The 21,577-nt window shown below is 40.6% G+C and overlaps 6 protein-coding genes across 6 annotated transcripts; 3 read left to right on the forward strand and 3 right to left on the reverse strand.

Moving 5' to 3' along the window:
* Positions 1-621: 621 nt before the first annotated feature.
* On the forward strand, positions 622-8,294 carry LOC128301812 (cuticle protein 19-like). The gene is made up of 2 exons (XM_053038445.1): positions 622-633; positions 7,926-8,294. Exons 1-2 carry the CDS (start codon positions 622-624, stop codon positions 8,292-8,294), a joined length of 381 nt encoding a protein of 126 aa, XP_052894405.1.
* Positions 6,370-6,817, reverse strand: LOC128301811 (cuticle protein 19-like). Its single transcript, XM_053038444.1, has 2 exons — positions 6,806-6,817; positions 6,370-6,747 (listed from the first exon to the last, which is right to left on the reverse strand). The coding sequence occupies exons 1-2, from the start codon at positions 6,815-6,817 to the stop codon at positions 6,370-6,372; spliced, it is 390 nt and encodes a 129-aa protein (XP_052894404.1).
* Positions 8,295-9,576: 1,282 nt separating the features above from the next.
* Positions 9,577-10,009, reverse strand: LOC128301814 (cuticle protein 19-like). Its single transcript, XM_053038446.1, has 2 exons — positions 10,001-10,009; positions 9,577-9,933 (listed from the first exon to the last, which is right to left on the reverse strand). Exons 1-2 carry the CDS (start codon positions 10,007-10,009, stop codon positions 9,577-9,579), a joined length of 366 nt encoding a protein of 121 aa, XP_052894406.1.
* A 923-nt stretch (positions 10,010-10,932) lies between these two features.
* Positions 10,933-12,505, forward strand: LOC128302814 (larval cuticle protein A3A-like). Its single transcript, XM_053039664.1, has 3 exons — positions 10,933-10,980; positions 11,976-12,020; positions 12,101-12,505. The coding sequence occupies exons 1-3, from the start codon at positions 10,933-10,935 to the stop codon at positions 12,503-12,505; spliced, it is 498 nt and encodes a 165-aa protein (XP_052895624.1).
* A 337-nt stretch (positions 12,506-12,842) lies between these two features.
* On the reverse strand, positions 12,843-13,505 carry LOC128301809 (cuticle protein-like). Its single transcript, XM_053038442.1, has 2 exons — positions 13,497-13,505; positions 12,843-13,400 (listed from the first exon to the last, which is right to left on the reverse strand). The coding sequence occupies exons 1-2, from the start codon at positions 13,503-13,505 to the stop codon at positions 12,843-12,845; spliced, it is 567 nt and encodes a 188-aa protein (XP_052894402.1).
* A 4,456-nt stretch (positions 13,506-17,961) lies between these two features.
* On the forward strand, positions 17,962-18,572 carry LOC128302815 (adult-specific cuticular protein ACP-20-like). Its single transcript, XM_053039665.1, has 2 exons — positions 17,962-17,976; positions 18,039-18,572. Exons 1-2 carry the CDS (start codon positions 17,962-17,964, stop codon positions 18,570-18,572), a joined length of 549 nt encoding a protein of 182 aa, XP_052895625.1.
* The last annotated feature ends 3,005 nt before the right edge of the window (positions 18,573-21,577 follow it).

Genomic DNA, 21,577 nt, shown 5'->3' on the forward strand with positions numbered 1-21,577 from the left:
CAAACACAGTGAGATGATGTTGATTATTCTACTTTCCTTTTCTACTACATTCTATCCTAAATTATGTGGTATGGAGGTATGTGCTGCGATTTTTTGCAGCATACGGAGGTCCTGTAGCATGTGACACTTTGTTCTGATCGTTTGTTCTGTTCAACTTGAGTTTTTTTTATAAATTGATGTTGAACTTTTATATTGTTTAAATATATCGTGTTTCTTGACAATATTGATGCAGTGCTTATGCATTTTCTCACATAGCCTTTTTATGTACCTTTTTCGTTAGAATTTTAAATTATTTTGCAGCACGCAATTAAAACTCGTTAAAGCATAATTTTATGACATGGTGCCATAAAAAATACTTCAACAAAATGATGGTTTCATTTGAAACGAAATATATCATCTCGACATTTGCGAATCGAGTTGTTTTAACTTGTAGTCTAATAGTAGTTTTTGGTCCGGATGGGATTTTACCTCCGCTTTGTTGTGTAAAGACCGACCCCGCTAACAATACAGCACCACACAGCGCCAGCCTATTAGTATTTCTTCGCAATTTCAGATTAGATCCGATCCACGATCTGCGGTGTTTACGAGGTACGAGGTAATGGAGCCGCCTTCATTTTGTACATGTTTGAAATAGTGTTAATAGAGCAATTCAGTTCAAGACCAATTATTGTGTGTCCCATGACGAAAAATGGTTCCTACAGGATATGGCAAAACAAAACACGATTTCGTCTTGTGGTCTGTTTTTCATTTCAAACAACTCAACGGCATCTCGGCAGTAACGGAATCAAATCACATGAAACAGAATTCCCATGTACTGTATTAACTATGAAAATCTATGAAAAACCGTTGTACCTTCTGTAGAGTTCACTGTTCTTTATTCCGTCTAAGTCAACCGCTCGTGTGCGTCTGCTCTTCGAATCCCAATTTAATCTCGAGCCATTCTTTCACTCACAAAGTTCTCATCATGCTTAACCACACCGCTCTCACACGTTCTCATAACTCTTATCCCTACACCTTCATTTGACATATTTCAAATATCTAAAAATAGCAAAAAACTGAACATGATTTAGTCATAAGTTATTCTATGCATTATTTTCCAGGATTTCAAACGATAACACATCACAGATGTTCAGAAATGTTCTCTAATGATGATGCTGATACAGGTTGCCGTTGGCGTAGCTGCTAGCATGTCCATGGCCGTGTCCACTGGAGGAGTGTCCACTCTCATGGTGTCCGTACACTTCCGGGTGATGGGCATGACCCACACGCTTCACATGAGCCTGGAAGCCGTTGTGCTTGTCGGACGAGTACTCGACCACTCGCTCAGTTCCGTCGGCCTCGTGCAGGGTGTAGGCTCCCTTGACGACATCTCCATCCCGATGTTCCCACTGGCTCTTGTGGTCACCGGTGTGGGGATCCTTGACGCCATACTCGAACTTGTAGCTGGGATGCGAATGGTAGTCCTCGTGCTCGTAGGCAGCAACTGCGACGGCCAGAAGGGCGAGGGCGGCTACTGTGATCTTCATCATTTTGGGAATTTTTCTTTGGCTTGTAGGTTTGCTGAATGCAGATGGAGCGACGGCTGGTGATCGACTGTTAGCATTTGTGTTGCATATGCTCGCTTAAATATGATTGGGAAGGAGTAGGGCGCGAATGCGTGTATGCCTTTCGCTGGGCTATAGTTGGCAAACTATCGGTTGACCTTGCGTGAAAAGAATTGAACATGCAAAATATTTTAAATAATCAGTGTTTGAAATATATATAGTAAAATCGATTTCTTAAATACCGTGCATTAAACGTCAATAGATTCATCGCTCCTAAGACAGTCTTGAAAAAATGGATATAGTTCAATAAAAAATTGATAGATGTATTCGGTAGGGGTGCCTTTCTTAACACAACAGAACCGGTACAAAAATTCACTAATCCGCCATGCGCAGAATTGGCTATCTACATACGGGTAGATAAGGGTATAAAACTTCTCACACGATATGTATCGCAAGATAAATCATTGGAATGCAATCCTGGATCTCTTGGGGTTGTGCGGATAAAGGAGAAGCGTATCAAATTTATTTTATTTTATTTATAAAATTATAGGAAATTCATGTGGTACAAGTGTCAATTTCATATGAAAAGACACGTGACCTTTCACTGTTTGGAGAAGGAAATGTCTTCAAACGAATGTGAATTGTACAATAGATTAAGTTACCCTTAGTTGTAAGCAGGCCTTAGGCCTGGCCGTTCCTGAAGAAAAGAAAAAAAAGGCATATACACCTTTTCTGCTTTCAGCCATCAAATCTGTATCCCATAGTAAGGGCCGACTATTCGGTCAGAAAAAGGTCCCAAATCCTCAAGCTGGAAAATGCACCGTACACAGGATTAACTATCTGACTAGATGTAAAAATAAAGTTAAAGAAAGCCAGAATTGCATTTTGAATCCAATGTGTTCAAGCGGACTACAATAAGGAATTATGGCTATACGCATGCAGAACGCATCAAGAAACTATTAAAAATATAATATAATTTTAATGACAACATCAGTTTTAATAATAACATAAATATATATATATTTAAACATAGTGCTGGTTATCCATGAATTATTAAAAACTAAGGACGATGGATGCAAGAAAATCTGCACCAATGCGAAAACTGGAATCGGGAAAAAATGTATATGTTATTGCAAGCGATTTAAGGGCAACACAAATAAAAGTCAGAGAAATTTGAGTTGAAAAACAATTTTTTCACTCCAAAAATAGTGAGTTTTACGCACCAAGTAACATTGAACCTTAAAAAAAAACTAACACCAAAAGAAAAGTTCGATATAGAAAAAGAAAGAAATAGCTGTCAATGAGTAAAGGTTAAAAAAAAAATAAATGAAGTTAAATTAAATGTTGGAAACTTCTACATCATATGAGGAAGTGGATCATCAATCCCACGAGAAAGTAGAATCATTTATAAGCACAACCGAAATAACCTAAATTCAGCATAAAGTAAACAGTTTGCTTTCATGTCTCTGAATTTTTGTTTAGCTGCCCAAGATTTTACGAATCTTTATCACAGTGATAACGGCACCCGTTTCTCGCACTTTAGAAGCGGTACCAAATATCAGCCGGACGGTTTCTTGTGCAGGACTAATTAACATCAATTTTCAATGACCAATCAATCAATGAACATAGAAATAATCTACATCTAATCTAAATAATTATTGGAGGCAGTTTGGCATTGGAATATGGGTTTAAAAGGGTCAATAAGTGTAATAGCTATTGTATTCAAAGTAGGTTGGTAACAATAATTTCAGGACGGTGTACAACTTCAAAAACAAAATAAAACGACTAATTAAATTACTAATTTCCAATTTCTAAAAACAAATATTTATAAAGTGTTCTATGCTTTATTTTCCATAATTTCAGACATTAACGTACGGAACGATCACAGATGTTCAGATATGTTCTCTAATGATGGTGCTGATACAGGTTGCCGTTGGCGTAGCTGCTAGCATGTCCATGGCCGTGTCCACTGGACGAGTGTCCACCTTCGTGGTGTCCGTACACTTCCGGGTGATGGGCATGACCCACACGCTTCACATGAGCCTGGAAGCCGTTGTGTTTATCGGACGAGTACTCGACCACTCGCTCAGTTCCGTCGGCCTCGTGCAGGGTGTAGGCTCCCTTGACGACATCTCCATCCCGATGCTCCCACTGGCTCTTGTGGTCACCGGTGTGGGGATCCTTGACACCATACTCGAACTTGTAGCTGGGATGCGAATGGTAGTCCTCGTGCTCGTAAGCAGCAACTGCGACGGCCAGAAGGGCGAGGGCGGCCACTGTGATCTTCATCATTTTGGGAATTTTTCTTTGGCTTGTGGGTTTGCTGAATGCAGATGGAGCGACGGCTGGTGATCGACTGTTAGCATTTGGGTTGCATATGCTCGCTTAAATATGATTCGAAAGGAGTAGGGCATGAATGCGTGTATGCCTTTCGTTGGGTTATGGTTAGCAAGCTATAGGTTGACCTTGCATGTGGGCGTGGAAATTAAAGGAACTGCTCGACGAATAAAATGAAAATCATTTTCTTTTTTCTGCATTGTAAAAATCATATTTTTGTAGAACCCGTTTCAATCCATCATAGAATAAGATCAAACGGTGACCCACCATTGTCAAGTGCAGCGGACAATGCATTGTACTCTGTACAAGAATCGTTGAAATGTTTCCATCTATATTAGTGAATTTGCGTACTGAATCCAGAGCAAAGTCGTATGATTTAATGTTTAACTTAAAACTTATCTTTTTTTTCGTTAGATCGACCGTATCGACTTATTGTACCACGTAGCCGGATAGTCAGTCCTTGCTACGGGGGATTGGTCCGGATGGAATTTTGGACCGGTCCGTTCGTGTGAAGACCGGCTCTACTACCATCATGCCATCGGGCCTCCCCGATTAAAAACTTATCACAGAAATAACAATAAAACAGTATAAAGATTTTAAAGAAAATAAAAGACACCATCACAATCTAGATATTCGTAGTTATTTTGTATCGCGAACCTTCTCAAGTGAAAACAGTATTGAACATCATAAAACCGTTTTGACTCATCCATAAACAAACTCGTATGAGGGCACAAATATGAAGTTTTCTTCGCAGAATAATTCAACATAACATTTACCAAAACGAGCTAAGACCTGGAAAATAGAGATGTTCATAGTGTTTGATGTAGTGATGGGAGATCTGCAATAGTTCTATGAATACACTCCGACTCCGAAAAAAAGCCAAAAAGACGATTCAACTTCGAATACTTTTACGACTTTTACGACCGGAGTCAGCTGTTTGCTCGGTGTGGTTTTTTTTTATTAATTTTCCTCAGTTCTCGATACATTTTTTAGGTATTTTCCATAGATTGTACAGTTTTTTCTATAGACCCTCGGAAAAGTTTTTAGAAAGTTCTCAAAGCTTTCTCAAGTTTTTGAGTAATTATCTTTTAAATTTGTCGAACCAAGTTTTGAGGTTTGCCTCGGTATTTGAAAGCAGTATCAAGGGTTTCCTCGTGGTTTCTAAAAGTGTTATTTTTGTGTCCTTTCTCAGTTTTTTGTAGTCTACTAGCACCAGTAAAACTAAAGTTTTTAAAAGATGTTGCATAGTTATCATATTCCTGCAATCCTTGAGAACTGACATCGTATTGGACCAAATTTAAACGTCCGACTCAAAACAGGGCAGACCACAAAGTTTTAATTAGGGAGTCAGTTCAATCTCTCCGACTCCAGGTTTGTCTCACACGCCAAATTGTACCATAAACCATCCTACCAGAACACGTACTATCCAATTCCGTAGAAACTTCAAAGGCTGGAGAGGAAAACTTTCTTTAACGATATTTCTTCATTGAATGCCAAAGAAGATTCCTCCTTTAAATATTGTATATCGCCGATGGACTTAGCAGCGAAAGATGTTCATAATGTATTTGCATTATATTCTTTACCCGTTAATACTACACCCGGTCTAGTTGCATCACGTGTGATTTATGCCTTATGAACAGTTATTCGTCCGAAAAAGCGAACCCTTCGCCAGCATTCCAGCATGCCTACTTCTGTAAAAACAACCATTGACAGATTTTCAAAACAACTAACACTCTTAAGTGAATATTTCAGGCACATTGTCGCTCGTAATGAATACCAAATACCTGATATAAAATACCAAAACAAAACACTACGGAAAATTTTCCTGCGTTCATTGAAATCATTAATCTCTTAAAACCAAACCAAGAACATTAAGTTGACAATCGTTTTCTCTTCTACTCGGACCGTTCACAGTTGTACACATCGTGCTGACATGGCCAGGTCACCTATCCGCGTCAAGGAAACTCAGTCCTCCTTGCTGCTCTCCTCCACCCTTGGCTGCACCCGATCTCCGACAGATCCTGTTCCTCTTGATCCAGCCAACGAACTCGCTGCGCTCCTCTGCGTCTCGTGTCGAACGAGTCGCTGGCGAGCATCTTCCTGGTGAGGCATGAGTTCGGAATCCTCATCCACACAAGTTTACTATATCAATATTGAATAAGTATACTGAAGCTGACCTGCTTACTGAAGAAAGTATGCATTCGAACTATATTCTAAGGGTGTTCAATGCTATAATTTACATAAAAATTAAAGAATGCTAAGGAGTTATGACTGTATGATCATAATCGACCAATACAAAAAATAAACATTTAAATACGGTTACTTATTCTTAGAAGACAATATTACCTGCAATCGAACAGTTTTATAAACAGTCATATAGAATAGGAAAAAGATCCGACATAAGAAAGTTACAAATCGACATACAAATAATTCTATTTTATTCCAATCGCATAACTAGGAACTTTAACGACACCGTGAAGGGTTCTTCTTAATGGTGATGCTGGTACAGGTTTCCGTTGGAGTAGCTGCTGGCATGTCCATGACCATGTCCACTGGAGGAGTGTCCACTCTCATGGTGTCCGTACACCTCCGGGTGATGGGCATGTCCAACGCGCTTCACATGAGCCTGGAAGCCGTTGTGCTTGTCGGACGAGTACTCGACCACACGCTCAGTTCCGTCGGCCTCGTGCAGGGTGTAGGCTCCCTTGACGACATCTCCATCCCGATGTTCCCACTGGCTCTTGTGGTCACCGGTGTGGGGATCCTTGACGCCATACTCGAACTTGTAGCTGGGATGCGAATGGTAGTCATGATGTTCGTATTTGGCTGCAGCAACCAATGCTACCACAGCAGCAATAAAAATGATCTGAAATGTAAAATAAAGTTATATTTTCCATTTTGACCTGTTTCGGTTCACCTCCTACTTTGCAAAACATTGTTATGTAGATGCGTTGTTAGTTCTCAAGAATTTGAAGAAGATGTGATGTTTGTGGTCAACATTTCATTCACATTTATAGCATAAGTTTAGGTTGATCATAATCACTCCCCATCCCCAGTTAACCCCACAACGCTCTAATTTGTTATTGCATTTTATTTTCAAACAAATCATAAACATCATTACAGTCAGAAAATTGAAAAGTAGTGGCACGTGCCGTAGACCTGTCCGAAAACAAGAAACCTTTAGTGAAGCCTCTCCCACCACGACTATGCAATACATCAATACATATACACACTCGATGCGGGGTTGCTTGAGCCCTTGCCGTACACGTGTTTTGATTTAACGGTCGAATAAGCAGCAATCTACCTAATTACCAATTCCTTCAATTCGAGCTAAAACTCACAATCGATGCACGTTAGCAGATGCGTTTTCACATGTTCGTAATCAATCGACCTCCTTTTCGGACGTACCACGAACAGGAAGTGAGAGATCAAACATGTCCGAGCGATGTCTTAACTAATACCTGCAAAATCATTTCTTATTTTCGCAAACTGCTCTATTTCGAACTGGCCATTCATTCTAAACTCTCAACATTTCCACTAATCCAATGCTTTTAAGTGTGTGTTTTTTTTTTTAGTTTCCCATTTATCGCTACTCAAATTTGCAAGTCCCTTACCAAACCGTCAAAAGCCGGTAAATGCACGGTGTGATCGTCGGCTCGCCTGCTCGTATAACCTTGCTAGCTCGTGCTGCGTGTCCACATCGTTGGAGCAGGAAAGTGCAGCTAATTTAACGATTTCGTCACCCGTCATTGGGTGGGTGCGGTGAGTTTTCCCTCAAGCAAGCAAGGTGGCTGCGCAAAGAGGAAATTATCAACCACAATTCGGTTTTTGGGTGAGCGTAGTCGTATCTCAACAATGGTCACCGCTCGAGTATAAAACCTACGCTCGCGAGACAACTTGACATCAGTACTCGACTAGCGCTCGATAGACACAGTTGCAGCTTAAACCAAACCATTCAAAACAAAATGATCAAGGTAAGTTCGGTTAGGACACGGTGTGCTGAGCACAATTTAGCTTTAACATTTTATCATCGTTTTATTACAGATTGCTCTGATTCTCGCCATGGCCGTCGCCGTTTTCGGATACGGTCATGAACATCATGACTACCATTCGCATCCCAGCTACAAGTTCGAGTATGGAGTGAAGGATCCCCACACCGGTGATCACAAGAGCCAGTGGGAACATCGGGATGGAGATGTCGTCAAGGGAGCCTACACTCTGCATGAGGCCGACGGAACTGAGCGAGTGGTCGAGTACTCGTCCGACAAGCACAACGGCTTCCAGGCTCATGTGAAGCGAGTGGGTCATGCTCATCACCCGGAAGTGTACGGACACCATGAGGGTGGACACTCGTACGGTGGACACGGTCATGGACATGCCAGCAGCTATGCTAAGCTTAACCAACATCATTGAGAAATCAGAACATTGTGATCTTTTACCATCATCTTCGACTACCACTGTGATCTTATCTGTGTAAATAAATTTCATTTCCTCATTTCTTCAAAACATGACATATTGAGGTTTTATTAAATATAGAAAAAAAACCGAAATCGTACTTGGTATAACGGGCACACCGAGAGTGAACGAATTGTTTTGATGGTCTTGAATAATTTCTGCCGTAATTTGTAAATTTTACATTATGGAATGTGTTTGACGTTTTTTAACAACAAATATGGAGATAAGATGTCTGATTAACCGATAATCGAGCATATAAATTAATAGATGGTAGCAAAAATGTTCAAAGCAGTATTCATACTCGCTTAAATGAAATGAAAATTTATTGTACAGCACATTAGACAATCCTTATTACACTGATATGTTAACTTTATAACAGTTATACAGAACATTTCAGTCCGTGATTTATCTTTACGCCATCCTCAAAAAGCGAGCTTAGCACAACCTGAGATGGTAGTTACATCTTATAGTAACGATGTGTAATATTTTATAGTGTTTTATGATACGTTTGTAACTTACCAAACTCGGCGTGTGGTTGTTGAAGTCTCTCACACTTTTTCTCTTTTTCGCTCTCTCACTCTCTGTCTCCCTCTTTGTCTCTCTCTCTTTCTCCCTCTCTTTTTCCCTCTCTCTCTCTTTCTCTCTCTCCCTCTCTCTTCTTGGCATAAGGTTCCTGCTAGGTCATGTCTGCCATTTCTAGCTTACTATACTTCCAGTTCCATTTCAATTAAACCACGTAGTCGGATAATCAGTCCTTGCTATTTGGACCTACCACTATGTGGTCCATGTGGATGACCTAAACCTACCTTTCGACTTGGGTCTTCCGATTTACGATAGTAGCTACGCCGTACAGCTTATAGAGCTTATCTTTATCATGAACTTATCGGCTAAGATGGTTTCATCAGTTTCGACCTAAATCAATGTCCTAGAGGTGTGTGTGATTATTGAAACAATGTAAGTTCTATTAGTCCCAGGTTCGATCATCAACGTAAGACCGCCTGTGTGTTATTTATTCTTTTATCGCATCGAGCATAATAATATCACGCTTGCTCGCTGAAGGATGAACGTTGGACATAAACAAAGTTATGTGAAATATATCTGTTTCACAAGGCAAGTTAAAATGCTGCAATTTTAACTATACTATATCACGATTGTGATATAAAAGTTATACAAATAACACAAATTATTTTGCATCTTACATAATTCATTCAAGTTTTATTTCGAGTTTGCATACAAAGATTTAATTATACTTGAAAAACTTGCTATAACTGTGACCCAATCCATGACCATAAGAACCACCATATCCACCCTCATGGTGTCCGTACACTTCGGGGTGATGGGCATGACCCACTCGCTTCACATGAGCCTGGAAGCCGTTGTGCTTGTCGGACGAGTACTCAACCACTCGCTCAGTTCCGTCGGCCTCGTGCAGGGTGTAGGCTCCCTTGACGACATCTCCATCCCGATGCTCCCACTGGCTCTTGTGATCGCCGGTGTGGGGATCCTTTACTCCATATTCGAACTTGTAACTTGGATATGCGTAGAAATCATCAACAGCAAACGCTGCCCCCGCCAACACAATCAGAGCAAAGAAAAGCTAACAAAAATAAAAAATGTCTTTATCAAAGAGCAAACCATTAAAAAAGTACCGCGCAAATGTATACCTTGAACATTTTGTTGGGGCTGTTGGCTAGAATGTTTTACTGTGGCAAACCAAAACTGAATGATGACACTACCAACTTTACTTAGTTCTTATATACCTGCAGACACCATGCCAGTGAAAGGATAACAGTTTGATGCAGTCAAACATAGTAGCTTCCCTTCGGTATAAGCTAGTACCATCGCGTGCATGAATCAGTTGGAAGTGGAACCGAATTGTAATTGCTAAATTAAAGTTTCTAAAAGTGAACTTTGGGTGTTAGCTTAAAGTACATCATTCTGTAGGGTTTTGCCATAAAACATCACATACAACCAATTTATTTCCGTTGCTATTTTATTCTTGTTTTAATTATTGTGAATACCAGGCCATATAGTTTACGCATATTCTAAAAATTTGATACTCTTTGATTAAAAAAAAATTCTTATGTTTTATCTCTCTTTTATGTTTTATCTCTCCTAAATATTACGAGGATTTCAAAAAAATTTGTACTTAAATAAATTTACCGGTAATTAGGCGATAGTAATTAAATTATAGTCAGTATAATAACATTACTAGAAGAACGATTAAAACTCATTTTAATAAAGCGCTACATATACAATAAAAAATTTTCAATTAAAACTAAATCAAAAATAAAATAATATGTCAGTTGTTGCTATAATAATATAGTGAATTTTTAGTGAATGATAACAATAATTGAAATAATAATATTTAATCGAAAACAAATATTATCGGAAGAACGGCCGCGTGGTACATGTAAAATCGATAAAATTTAAAATACGAGCAATAAGGCCGTTCTCCTTGAATAAAAAGAAAAAAATAAATTATGAAAATCAGAATTGAACGAGCAGAATAAATTCAAATAAAATACGAAAGCAACGATTGCAATAGAATAAAATTGTCGCATAGTATTGATGGATATAAGCAGTCAAAATCAGAATGTCAGCAATTGAACCTTCTAAATTCCTCGATTTACATGAGCAAATGGTATCTATAAACAATATAGACTTTTATTTGTTTCATCGGCATTTATAACTTAAGGGTGGGAAAGATTTCCTTTGTACTCTTCCCATGTATTAACATTCACTTATTTTCATTCTGCTGGCGTAGCCTGCACCCATCGCATTCACAAAACCGACATAATTTGTTAACATGTAAAATAATCTGATCCAATTTTATGCCTAGTTAACCACGCAGCGCAGTTCCCACTTGCCCACTCTATGGCTAAATTCCTAATTTACCAATTCCTCTTTACCTCTCGATCATTCCAATAGTGATCGCAGTTTCTTAACGCATCTCATTTCAATCTCCCTTTCACAGTCTACAAAATCTTGACATCGTATGCGGTATTTCTCAGCTTCCATTCATGTTTTCCGAACGTTTTCATTTCAAGGTTTCATTTCGCTGAAAATCACATTCAAGCAAAGCATACAGCACAACATCGCCCAAAAACCAGCCAACCAACTAACCACCGATCAAGGTCATAATTCACGTAAGGTGAAAATTAGGATTTTCGCCTCGGCCAACCTTGGGCGATGGATTTCGAAGGCAAAAAAATGTTACCGCCCTAGTCAGACCATATTGCTTCAGACGCCTATGGTCAATGAAGACATAGGAGAGAAAAACGTTAAACGCATCGACAATCGTTTGGTGCTATAGTTTGCGTACCAACCATGGACATGTTGTTCGTTTGACTGACTGCTGCAGCCATGAAACGTTTCGCTCGCTACGCCCACGAATTCTAGCTGTCGCATGCCATGACCAATCGTCGTGTCACAGAATTGAACCTCAAATTAGCGAAATCGTAACGATTGCTTATTTTTTAAGGGCCTGACCACTGTTTCTCGGCGTTAATTAGTCAATATTTTATTTCGCATAGAACTCAACTGTCAACCGTCCGTTGAGCGAGCCACGACAATATAAATACCCAGCGTTAGCTGAGCAAAGAGCATCATTCGGCAGTTAACCGTTCTTACAAGCAGCAGCAAAAGCAAACTATCCCAAATACATTAGCAAAGATGTTCAAGGTAATGGCACATTTTAGCAATTATTCTTGCCAAGCTTAGACACTCCATCGTAAGCCATATTCTGCTCAATATTCTTCCAGATCATCGTACTAACTGTTGCCTGTCTGGCTGTGGTTGCATCGGCCCAATACTGGGGTGGTGCTGGATTCGGATACGGTGCTGAGCACCATGGCCATCATGACTACTATTCGCATCCCAGCTACAAGTTCGAGTATGGCGTCAAGGATCCCCACACCGGTGACCACAAGAGCCAGTGGGAACATCGGGATGGAGATGTCGTCAAGGGAGCCTACACCCTGCACGAGGCCGACGGAACAGAGCGAGTGGTCGAGTACACGTCTGACAAGCACAACGGCTTCCAGGCTCATGTGAAGCGAGTGGGTCATGCCCATCACCCCCAGGTCTATGGACATCATGGTGGCTACTACGGAGGACACGGTCATGGCGCAGGCTATAGCTACAGCAAACTTGATCAGCATTTTTAAATTGTTTGTCGATCGCATATGTGATGAATTACAATTCAAGACTTGTTAACGGATGATTGTTCCTGAATAAATATGTTGTTGATCTTGCAAATTAACCGCCGATCGATTTGTCCGTTAAAAGAATTCTTGATGACTTTCGATGTTTGACAACTGCAAGAGGATGTCTTGTTTTGCATAATGAACCCTTACCACCCATATGTATGAAACGTGTTTACAGTCTTTGGATGTATTTGAAAACCAGTACAAGTACAGTTACAGTTAATGCTTACAAACAAACTACAACCCTTTTTCAGGTACACAGGGCCAGGATGCTGCAGATATTGAAGAACATTCCTCCTTAGTAGCCTTTGCCATGTCCATAACCATGATGTTCAGGCGCCTGGTAGTGGTAGTGGTGCTGATGCTTATGCGACACCTGCTCGTCAGCCTGATGATGGTGATGCTCTTCCTGGGGTTCCTCATGTGCCGGCGTTACGTGATGTTCCTTCTTGGGGATGTGCGAGTGTTCGATCTTCTTAACCACCGCGTTGAACCCATGGTGAGGATCAGCCGTATACTCGACCAACCTGGAGCTGCCATCGGCATCCAGAACGGTATATGCACCTTTCACCACATCTCCATCACGTTCCTCCCAGTGCGTCTTATGATCACCAGTATGCGGATCCTTCACGCCGTACTCGAACTTGTAGTTGATGGGAGCATAGTAGTCGACGAAATGATCCTGTTCTTCGTGATGATGCTGCGCGTGGTGATGTTCCATCGGTGCCGCCTTCGGTTCATCTTCAGCAACATGTTGGAATATCTTTCTGACCGCATGTTTCGAGCTGGGATGTCCATTACCGGATGGGACGTAGGCAGCCGTAGCAACGGCCACCAAGGCAAAGCAGCTAACAAACTAGCAAACGAAGAAAAGGAGCACGTTAGTGATGGAGTTCTAATCAGAACACTCTCAACATATCATTACACGCTGGCACCGCATGATAACACTCACTCGGAACATCTTTCTTCAAACACTTTCACTGAAACACTGCAACACTGAACGCTCCCTGTACCCGTGAACCAGGATGTCTATTGTTCGATCGCTATCGATTGAATGGTACTGACTGTACCACTTGAGATCACTTTATATACAACCAACGTTGTCTTAAAGGGTGAAAACGGTTAATCAACCGGGAGAAAGAGCACTGAGCTAAGAGCCTTCCACTAAGCCCCGCCGAGTGAAGCTAATCGTAAGTAATCTCACCGAGGCCCAACATCATGCTCCCGATTTTTAACCAAAGCAAGCTTGCAGTATCGATCGTACCGCAACAGCAGACGCATTACATAAAAACAAAAACCGAAAAGAAATTATTGTATCGCATTGAAGTCGCCTGATCCCGGCGAGGGTGAGAGAAAGGCAACCCATTGCTTTCGGTAGTAGTTACAGTAATTTAATTAGCGCTCTGTTACAATCGATTTGTGACGCGGAACCGATGCCACCGAGCGCAAGAAAGCTTACACACAATTGAACCCCCGCCGAACTGCTTCGATGATGTTGGGGAGTGAGTTTTGTTATTTTTTCATTTCTTTATTCGCTACATTCTGCTGTCTGTTAATCCGTCCGAAACAGTGGTCCGATTGGATGAGATCGTGATGAAAATCGAGCGTGAGAAATGGACAACTTGGTGCTGTTAGCTGTTCCGCATTTGCGGATGTTTGCATGTATGTGCTTTTAATTTTAATCGGCTGTACCGTGTACGGGTGATAAGTTAATCGACGCCTGCAGAGCTTTCATGCTATCAAAAGGACAGGATTGAACACATGCGGAGCCTTAACTATGACCAATTTATGAAACGATTAAATTGATAAAAATTTCCGCATTTCCCCTGAGGTAACATTGTATCAATTTGAAATTTAAAAAATGACATTAATTCAGGGCTATAATTTCTGTCTTTATTTGCCAGTAGCCGGATATTCAGTCTAGTGTACGGTGGATTGGTCCAGATGAGATTTTGGACCGGTTCTGTGGTGAGAAGTCCTGCACTACTAACGAGGGCTGCCCCAAAAAGAATAACTAGGAATATATTACATTTTCGTCACACAGTTAATTGTGAAAGGGGTATGCTTTTTATTGTTTATTTATGGTATGCTTTCTTTATTTCCAATATTCAAGTAAATTGAAAATTAAAAATCGGGACTGGAATCAGCCACTAGAAATAAAGCGTTCTGCTATACAGTGAGTGAAAAATCAAATAAAACAAAGCTCACAACCTGCCATCATTGCATCAATTAGTCATAATTTGCTAGCCTTTCATATTTTCTGATTTTCCCCAACCATTACCACGAAAGCTTGAAAATGGACCAAAGAAAAAGGGTGCAAAATTGTCCAAGAATGAATCGGCTTTATGTGGTGTGACAATAACAGCTTACAGTTGAATAACTGAACCGACTCACTTTCCCGCGCCCGGTTGCAGCTTTTCCTTCCACTCCCCAACACCATCATCCAACACTGTAAGAGGTTTAACGCGAATCTACGAGTTAACCATCGCCTGCAGAGCAGCACGTGCCCGTGCATTATGACCATACAAGTGATCGTTTAATCCGAACCGATCGTTTCCCGGTGCAATACCAGACCCAGACGATCGTTTCACTTTCCGATGAAGTAATTGACATTTTATTGTTCATTCTCTTTCGCCCTTACGCTCATTCCAGCGCTCGAATGCAAGCCCCTTTCAAACACGCCCAGTCCCATGATGTCCAAAGCCGAAGAAACATTTCCACAAGTACAACCCGATGGTAAATGTGAGACTTCTATTCTCGCGAACAAACTAATCTAAATGGAAACATTTGCTCAGTAGCGTACAAAATCTCACGCTGAAACCATTTCATGCCGGCGTTCATTCATCTGGCATTAGCATGCGAGAAAAAGCTACCCCTATGTGATGAGAAACTTACGGCAGTATTCGCTTTATGCCGACTCGTCGCTCTAGCAAATCACACCCTCACGCACTTCATTCGCATGCGAACAGGTGCACGAGAAGGAGGTTCAAGAGACGCGACCGTGTGCGGCGCACAAAACTGAGTCAAATTGGCAATCTTCAAGGAAGAGCCAGCATAACTGCTGCAATTATGCGCACCCGTTTGTGCAATTGATCTGTATCGTTTCTCATCCATTGCAAAGAGCAAGCCCGACGAACCAATTGGTCTCCCACCGGCGTGGAACGGTGGGTGAATCGATCGTTTGAAATCGGTGAATCGAATTATTCCATCTTTATCTCGCAAAGCGAATGCCCACCGGCGCACCGGTTACATTCAGCTGTTGGGAGGGTCAAAAAGATGTTACAAACAGCACATTAATCGTCTTGGTAAACGGTCGATAACAGTAGCGATTGAGATGAAGATGGGTAGCGATACTCAATGGAGGTTACGTGCTAGGGGAAAAAGCAAATGATTCGTTGTTAATGTGCCGGCAAACCATGGCACCTTCTTTAAACCTGATTTGTGAATAAATTGTTTGTTAACAGCTACGTATCAATGCTAATGTGTAAAATATTTTATTATAACTATAACGGGGATGTTACTTAATTGAAAAAGATGTTCTTGCTCAACTTAATCTTGCTTAATTGATTTAAAAAAAGTATAGATTGTTAAAGCATTTTAAGAAAAAAAATGCGTGCTTAATAAACGTATATAAAAATTTATTTAGGATAAACAATTAAAATGTTGTGCAAATGAGTGCATAAAAGGGTTCACAAACAGTAGAATTTAATTTTAATGAGAACGAAAAATAATAATAGTCCAAAAAACTTCTTCAAATGTAATTAACACGTTCGGCACCAAACCCAAATCAGCGTAGTTTGCAAATTAGCAAAAAAATGCAAGAATGCTTGGACCAATCAATAGAATAGGACTCGTAATGCTCTGAAATAATACAGTTTTTATAATAAATATCTACCATGAAATGATTATCACAGAAAAGTTATCACAAAAACATGACTCCAGCAATAACAAACGCATTAGATATCAGAAAAAAACATTTATTACCTTTTCTACATTCGAAATTCGCTAAACTTGCGAAAAATATTTAAAGAACAAAAGATAACACTATTTTAAGGAAAAACAATTCATCAATTAAAGTGTTTATGAACTCTGTAAAACCATCGATGATATGAAAAGGTTGTTTTTACATCGTGAGACAAAATTATTTTTCTTTCTTTCTTTATACGAAATACATTACTTTTATTTATAGATGCTTAAAATAACTTTTATTTATAGATGCTTAAATATAATAATTATTTATAGATGCTTATTGTGTTCCTTCCCTGATTTATAATAAATACTAATACTTACTGTATTGTACTTACTCCTGGTTTATAACAATAAGCTTGTTTAATTCATTCCGAATCAATATTTTATTATTAGAGAACCAGAACGTCTCCCACATTTATGTTATTTCGGGTTTCTGGGAAGATATCGCGTCTTCCATGTTTGGGTGACGTGTTACGGAACGTGATGATAGAAATAGAGCGGATACGCTAAGAGTCCACCCATTTTATTGGTTTCATTTTCGTCATTTTCATAAACTTCTTGGAATTTGCTATCTCTTATTTACTATCTTGGAAAATTTTATCAATTTTCTTGTAATTTTTATTAAAACATTCATTATGTGCAACAAGCGACATGGGATCGAATTGTTTGGATCAACATAAACCATTTGTTACAATAAATATGATTAAGAACCATATTTTCTTCTTTTGTATGACATAGAGTTGGATTCAAACTTAAAAACTGTTTCACCTTCTATTTCAAATTATTGACATCCAAATCTGTGGGTCATGCAAAGAAATTTGGAACAATATTCAGATCACCATTGCATAACAATCTGGTACCACATGCTCCAACACCATTCTAGTGTGCTCCAATTTTGGCATTTTAGTGCCGGTGAATAGAAGACACCAATTGTTTGCTGACAGCAACACACCGTCGAGTTGTTCTCACTTTCAGCAATCGAACGTGGGCTCATAGGTTCGTGCAACAGCACATTCCGGTTCGTGCCGGTCACAGGCTCACCGACGGGCGCATGTCAGCATGCACGGGTTTCAGCACAATGTGAACTGTTTGCTCATACCACGCATTCACAGACCGGTTTGCCGGCTACTAGCTGCAGTGCGTATGGATGAGACAGAACCGCGGGTGAAGAATTGCCAATTTTCCGGACCCGATCTCGATGCAAGTGTAAACAAATTCACGAAGGAAAGATTACGATTCTCACGCGCTATGCAACACGTACTGTTTTCCATGTGTGTTTAGCTGCTGCCTTTATTGCTAGATGGGCTTTAACCATGGGAGGGACGCATCTGTTTTAGAACAGTATATATAACTAAGGTGTGCACACGTGAATATCAGTAGTGCAGTAGACACAGTGCCAAACAGACTGAACTAGTGATTGTTGTGTTTTAACAGGACCCGCTACCAAAATGAATGTGATACCGGTACATTAATCGATTCTATGCAGTGGATAGTGATAAACTAACGCTAATTTGATTGATTGCAGGTGACTTCTGTGCTACTGATGGTGATAGCTGTAGGCAGTGCGTATATAACAGGCAACGGGTACAAGATCCTCACCAAACATTCGTCGCAATACTTCGGCAATGGTGCGAACTCCATCGATTCCTATCAACCGCTGGGAATTGGATCGGGATACAGTGAAGCCGGCCTAGTTGGTTACAAATCCAGCCAGGATGGAGGTTACCCAGAGAACGGTTATGACTACAGTGATCACTACGCTTATCCAAAGTACAAGTACGATTACGGCGTGCAGGACGCACACACCGGTGACCACAAGAGCCAGTGGGAGATCCGAGATGGGGACGTTGTTAAGGGTGGCTACACACTGTATGATGCCGACGGCACCAAGCGTGTAGTGGAATACACCGCGGATAAGCACAATGGATTCAATGCCGTTGTTAAAAAGATTGGCCATGCCAGCCATCCACAGGTGTACAAGACGGAGCACGGCATTTCTGGCGGTGGCTACGATGAAGCGGAGGGATACAGCTACAGCAACATCAATCAACATCTGTAAAAAGTGGCCGAGAAGCGGTAATACGCCTTTATTTATTTACACCGCCGGCTTTTCCCGCCTGCTTTACGTTCGGCGCAGCGTTCGACCGCTGCTCGAAATGAAACGTTTGAAGTTTTAACAAAACGCCTGAATGTATGCACTGCTCGAAGCACGTCAATCGAGTACGAAAATATAACAGCTTTCTTCATCTACATGTTGTGCCTTCATTTGTTGCCTTGTGTGAATTATCATTGCTGACTTAACAATTACTGATCGGCTCGGTTGATTCTTAAAAATTTATCCAATTGGGAGTTTGGATAAATTAATTTTTCCTTGTCGTTTTATACGCCCCAGTATATTAAATATTCGTATATTATTCTATATTTAATGGTTGCTGATTTTCGTAGTTGCTTTCGAATGGTTGATTGAATTTGTTTGTTGTTCCTGAACTTTATAGCAATATCCGAAGAACCGAGTGTGGTAATCATAACTCTTTAGTTACATAAATAAAAATCACACAAAGCAGAAGCCACAAACAAAAAAAAACCAACAGAGGTCATTTTTGTGTTATTAGTTTATTATTACATTACGACTGCTCTTTGCAATTGTACCAGCCGTATATGGACCAAATAAAAGTACAGTTTTTCTCAAGACATTTGAGATGGAGCTTTTGTTGGTGAAGATGTAGAAATTGTAGTTATCCTATTGAGAAGCGAAATGTTCTTATACTTTTTATCATTAATTGTAATATATTACAATTTCATCAGCGCACACAGGACGGAAAACATAGTGAAAATACTTCTTATCGATAACAGGAATTTAAACATTTTTTTAAATATTTTTCCTATCATCACTAAACAAGTTTACACACTTCTCCTTACACTTATGGCACGTCTTTCTTTATAACATCAACCAAGCCTATAATTGTGAAGATCAATTGAAATCGGGTGGAAGCAGATTGAAACGTAAACTATGAACAATTGAACAAGAATACAGCGCCATATATCAATCACTTTGCCCCGTAAACATTCTTTATCTGTTTGTGGTAAATTTGCATACCTACGGTGTGGTACAGCTGTAATCAATGGTGCGCAACGGTCAAGGTTTCAGTTGTAGCGCCTTCGAAATGGTCTTTCATCTAATCCATCATTATAAACAATCATTATAATCAATTGTTAACAGTTTTATTTTTGAAACCATCCAAAACCTCTCACATCGAGAGAAAGACAAACTTTTATCGTTCTCATCCACTCAGCTGATTAAGCAATTTAACCTGCTCGCCCCAACAAACAAATCCCTTCGATCGCAGATGGCAAAACAACGACCAACTGGCTGCGGTTGACCAGCATTACACTCACATCACTGCCCTTTAAATCATTGAACCTTTGAAAGCTGCTGTTGCTACCGTTGCTGCCTTGCACCGGAAAACTGGTTCCATCCCTGCGGGCCACCCGAGCCGGTTGTTGGGGCTGAGTTTTCCATTTCACCCATGAAACTGCGTCACCAGTAGTTACGCACACCAGCGGTAATTGGCCCAACGGACTGCCCATTTTCCCTTTTTTCGCTTATACGGTGGTACAAGGAATGAAGGGAATTTGGCCCCGACCCTAGCACGACGTGTTTGCACACCAACAACCAAGGGCTCGATATGCGACGAATTCGAAGGAATAACGCTTTTCCAGCGACTCGTTCGCATCGCAAGTTCGTCGCTTTAGCTGGCGTTGATGTCTTTTGACATAGTTTTGCTTTTATTTGGCAAATTTAAGCAAATAAGCTACGTTTTTTTTTGTAATGTTTATATGAAATGAAGAAAATAGGATTCTATTTTAAAGAAATAAATATTTTTCTTGATGAATTGTACGATAAATGAACAACTATTGTAAATAATGTTGCGCGGTTCTTTATTATTAGATGCCTAATGTGAGCAAATCACATTATTAAGGAGTCAACACTTTCATGTAATTTATCTCTTCTTCGTTCATTTATGTTCACACAATCATCATTTATCCCAGCAAAGCAAACACTATTGCTAAATGTCCCCATCCATTAAACACAAGTAATGTGCAGCAGACCGAATGCGGCGCACTTTTAAAATGTTGCACCCGCATGTAGAAAGGGAAATCCATCCCGCTGATCGATTTACCCGTTCAACGGTGCAAACGGAAACGATGCCACTGTGGGAAAGTGCCCCACCGATCCGGCTAGGAAAATGCCTTCGGAACGCAACGAACCGGTTTTTCACTTTCCATTCCCATCCCGTGCGTGGTTCCGAATGGTTCGGGATTGTGATTCGCAGCAAGATCAAGGCAACAGTCGTGCACTCCTTTCGTGCGCTCGTGAGGAAAAGCACTGAGAGTGCGGCGAGAAAAGGGATATGGGTAGCACAGTTAAAAAGCCCCACTACACGTATATGAAATGGAAGGAAGTTCGTTAGGGGTTTGAATGTGTGCTTCTTTCCTTAACCTCTCTTTCATGCATGAACGGCAAAGCCTCTTTCATCCCTGCTCCTGTCGTCCCCACACGCAACCTAATCCAAGTAGTCCGTGAACGAGTGGTGATGTCACTAACAGGTTCGCTTTAGCCAAACTGCACCACACGTCGTCACTGTCAGCGCCAAGCGGGAGAAAGGCTTTTACCGCCTCGTTCGGTGAAAACTTCGCTCTTGATCTTGGTCGAAGAAAACTAATGCCAGCACGGTGACAGGAGGGCAAACAAAACCGTGCCCACGGTTTGATTGCCACCAACGCGCCGGTCTGCGAACATGCGGTATATAAACGCGCAAAGAAGATGCACACCGGTTGACTGGTGAAAAGACCTTCAAACCGTGCAGACGTTGTGCGCCGTAATCGTTCCGGGTGAACACGCTTGGTGTGCAGTGTGTGTAAAAGAGGACGCGTCTTAAGGACAACCCGATGTGTGCGGTGCCAACCCCGATCCAGTGACAATCAGTGAACAAATTTGCACAAATGTACCAAGAACAGGACTTCTTGTTGAATTGAATTGGAACTGTCAAGGCAGAAAAATAA

Source organism: Anopheles moucheti, chromosome 3 (assembly GCF_943734755.1).
Source record: "Anopheles moucheti chromosome 3, idAnoMoucSN_F20_07, whole genome shotgun sequence".
Classification (NCBI taxonomy): Eukaryota; Metazoa; Arthropoda; class Insecta; order Diptera; family Culicidae; genus Anopheles; species Anopheles moucheti.

Bases quoted from the DNA above. Each gene is read 5' to 3' on its own strand.
- LOC128302814 (XM_053039664.1), top strand. From the start codon at position 10,933: ATGTCAGCAATTGAACCTTCTAAATTCCTCGATTTACATGAGCAAATG. The intron at 10,981-11,975 runs GTATCTATAAAC...TCTTACAAGCAG, and splicing joins TCGATTTACATGAGCAAATG to CAGCAAAAGCAAACTATCCC. The intron at 12,021-12,100 runs GTAATGGCACAT...ATATTCTTCCAG, and splicing joins CATTAGCAAAGATGTTCAAG to ATCATCGTACTAACTGTTGC.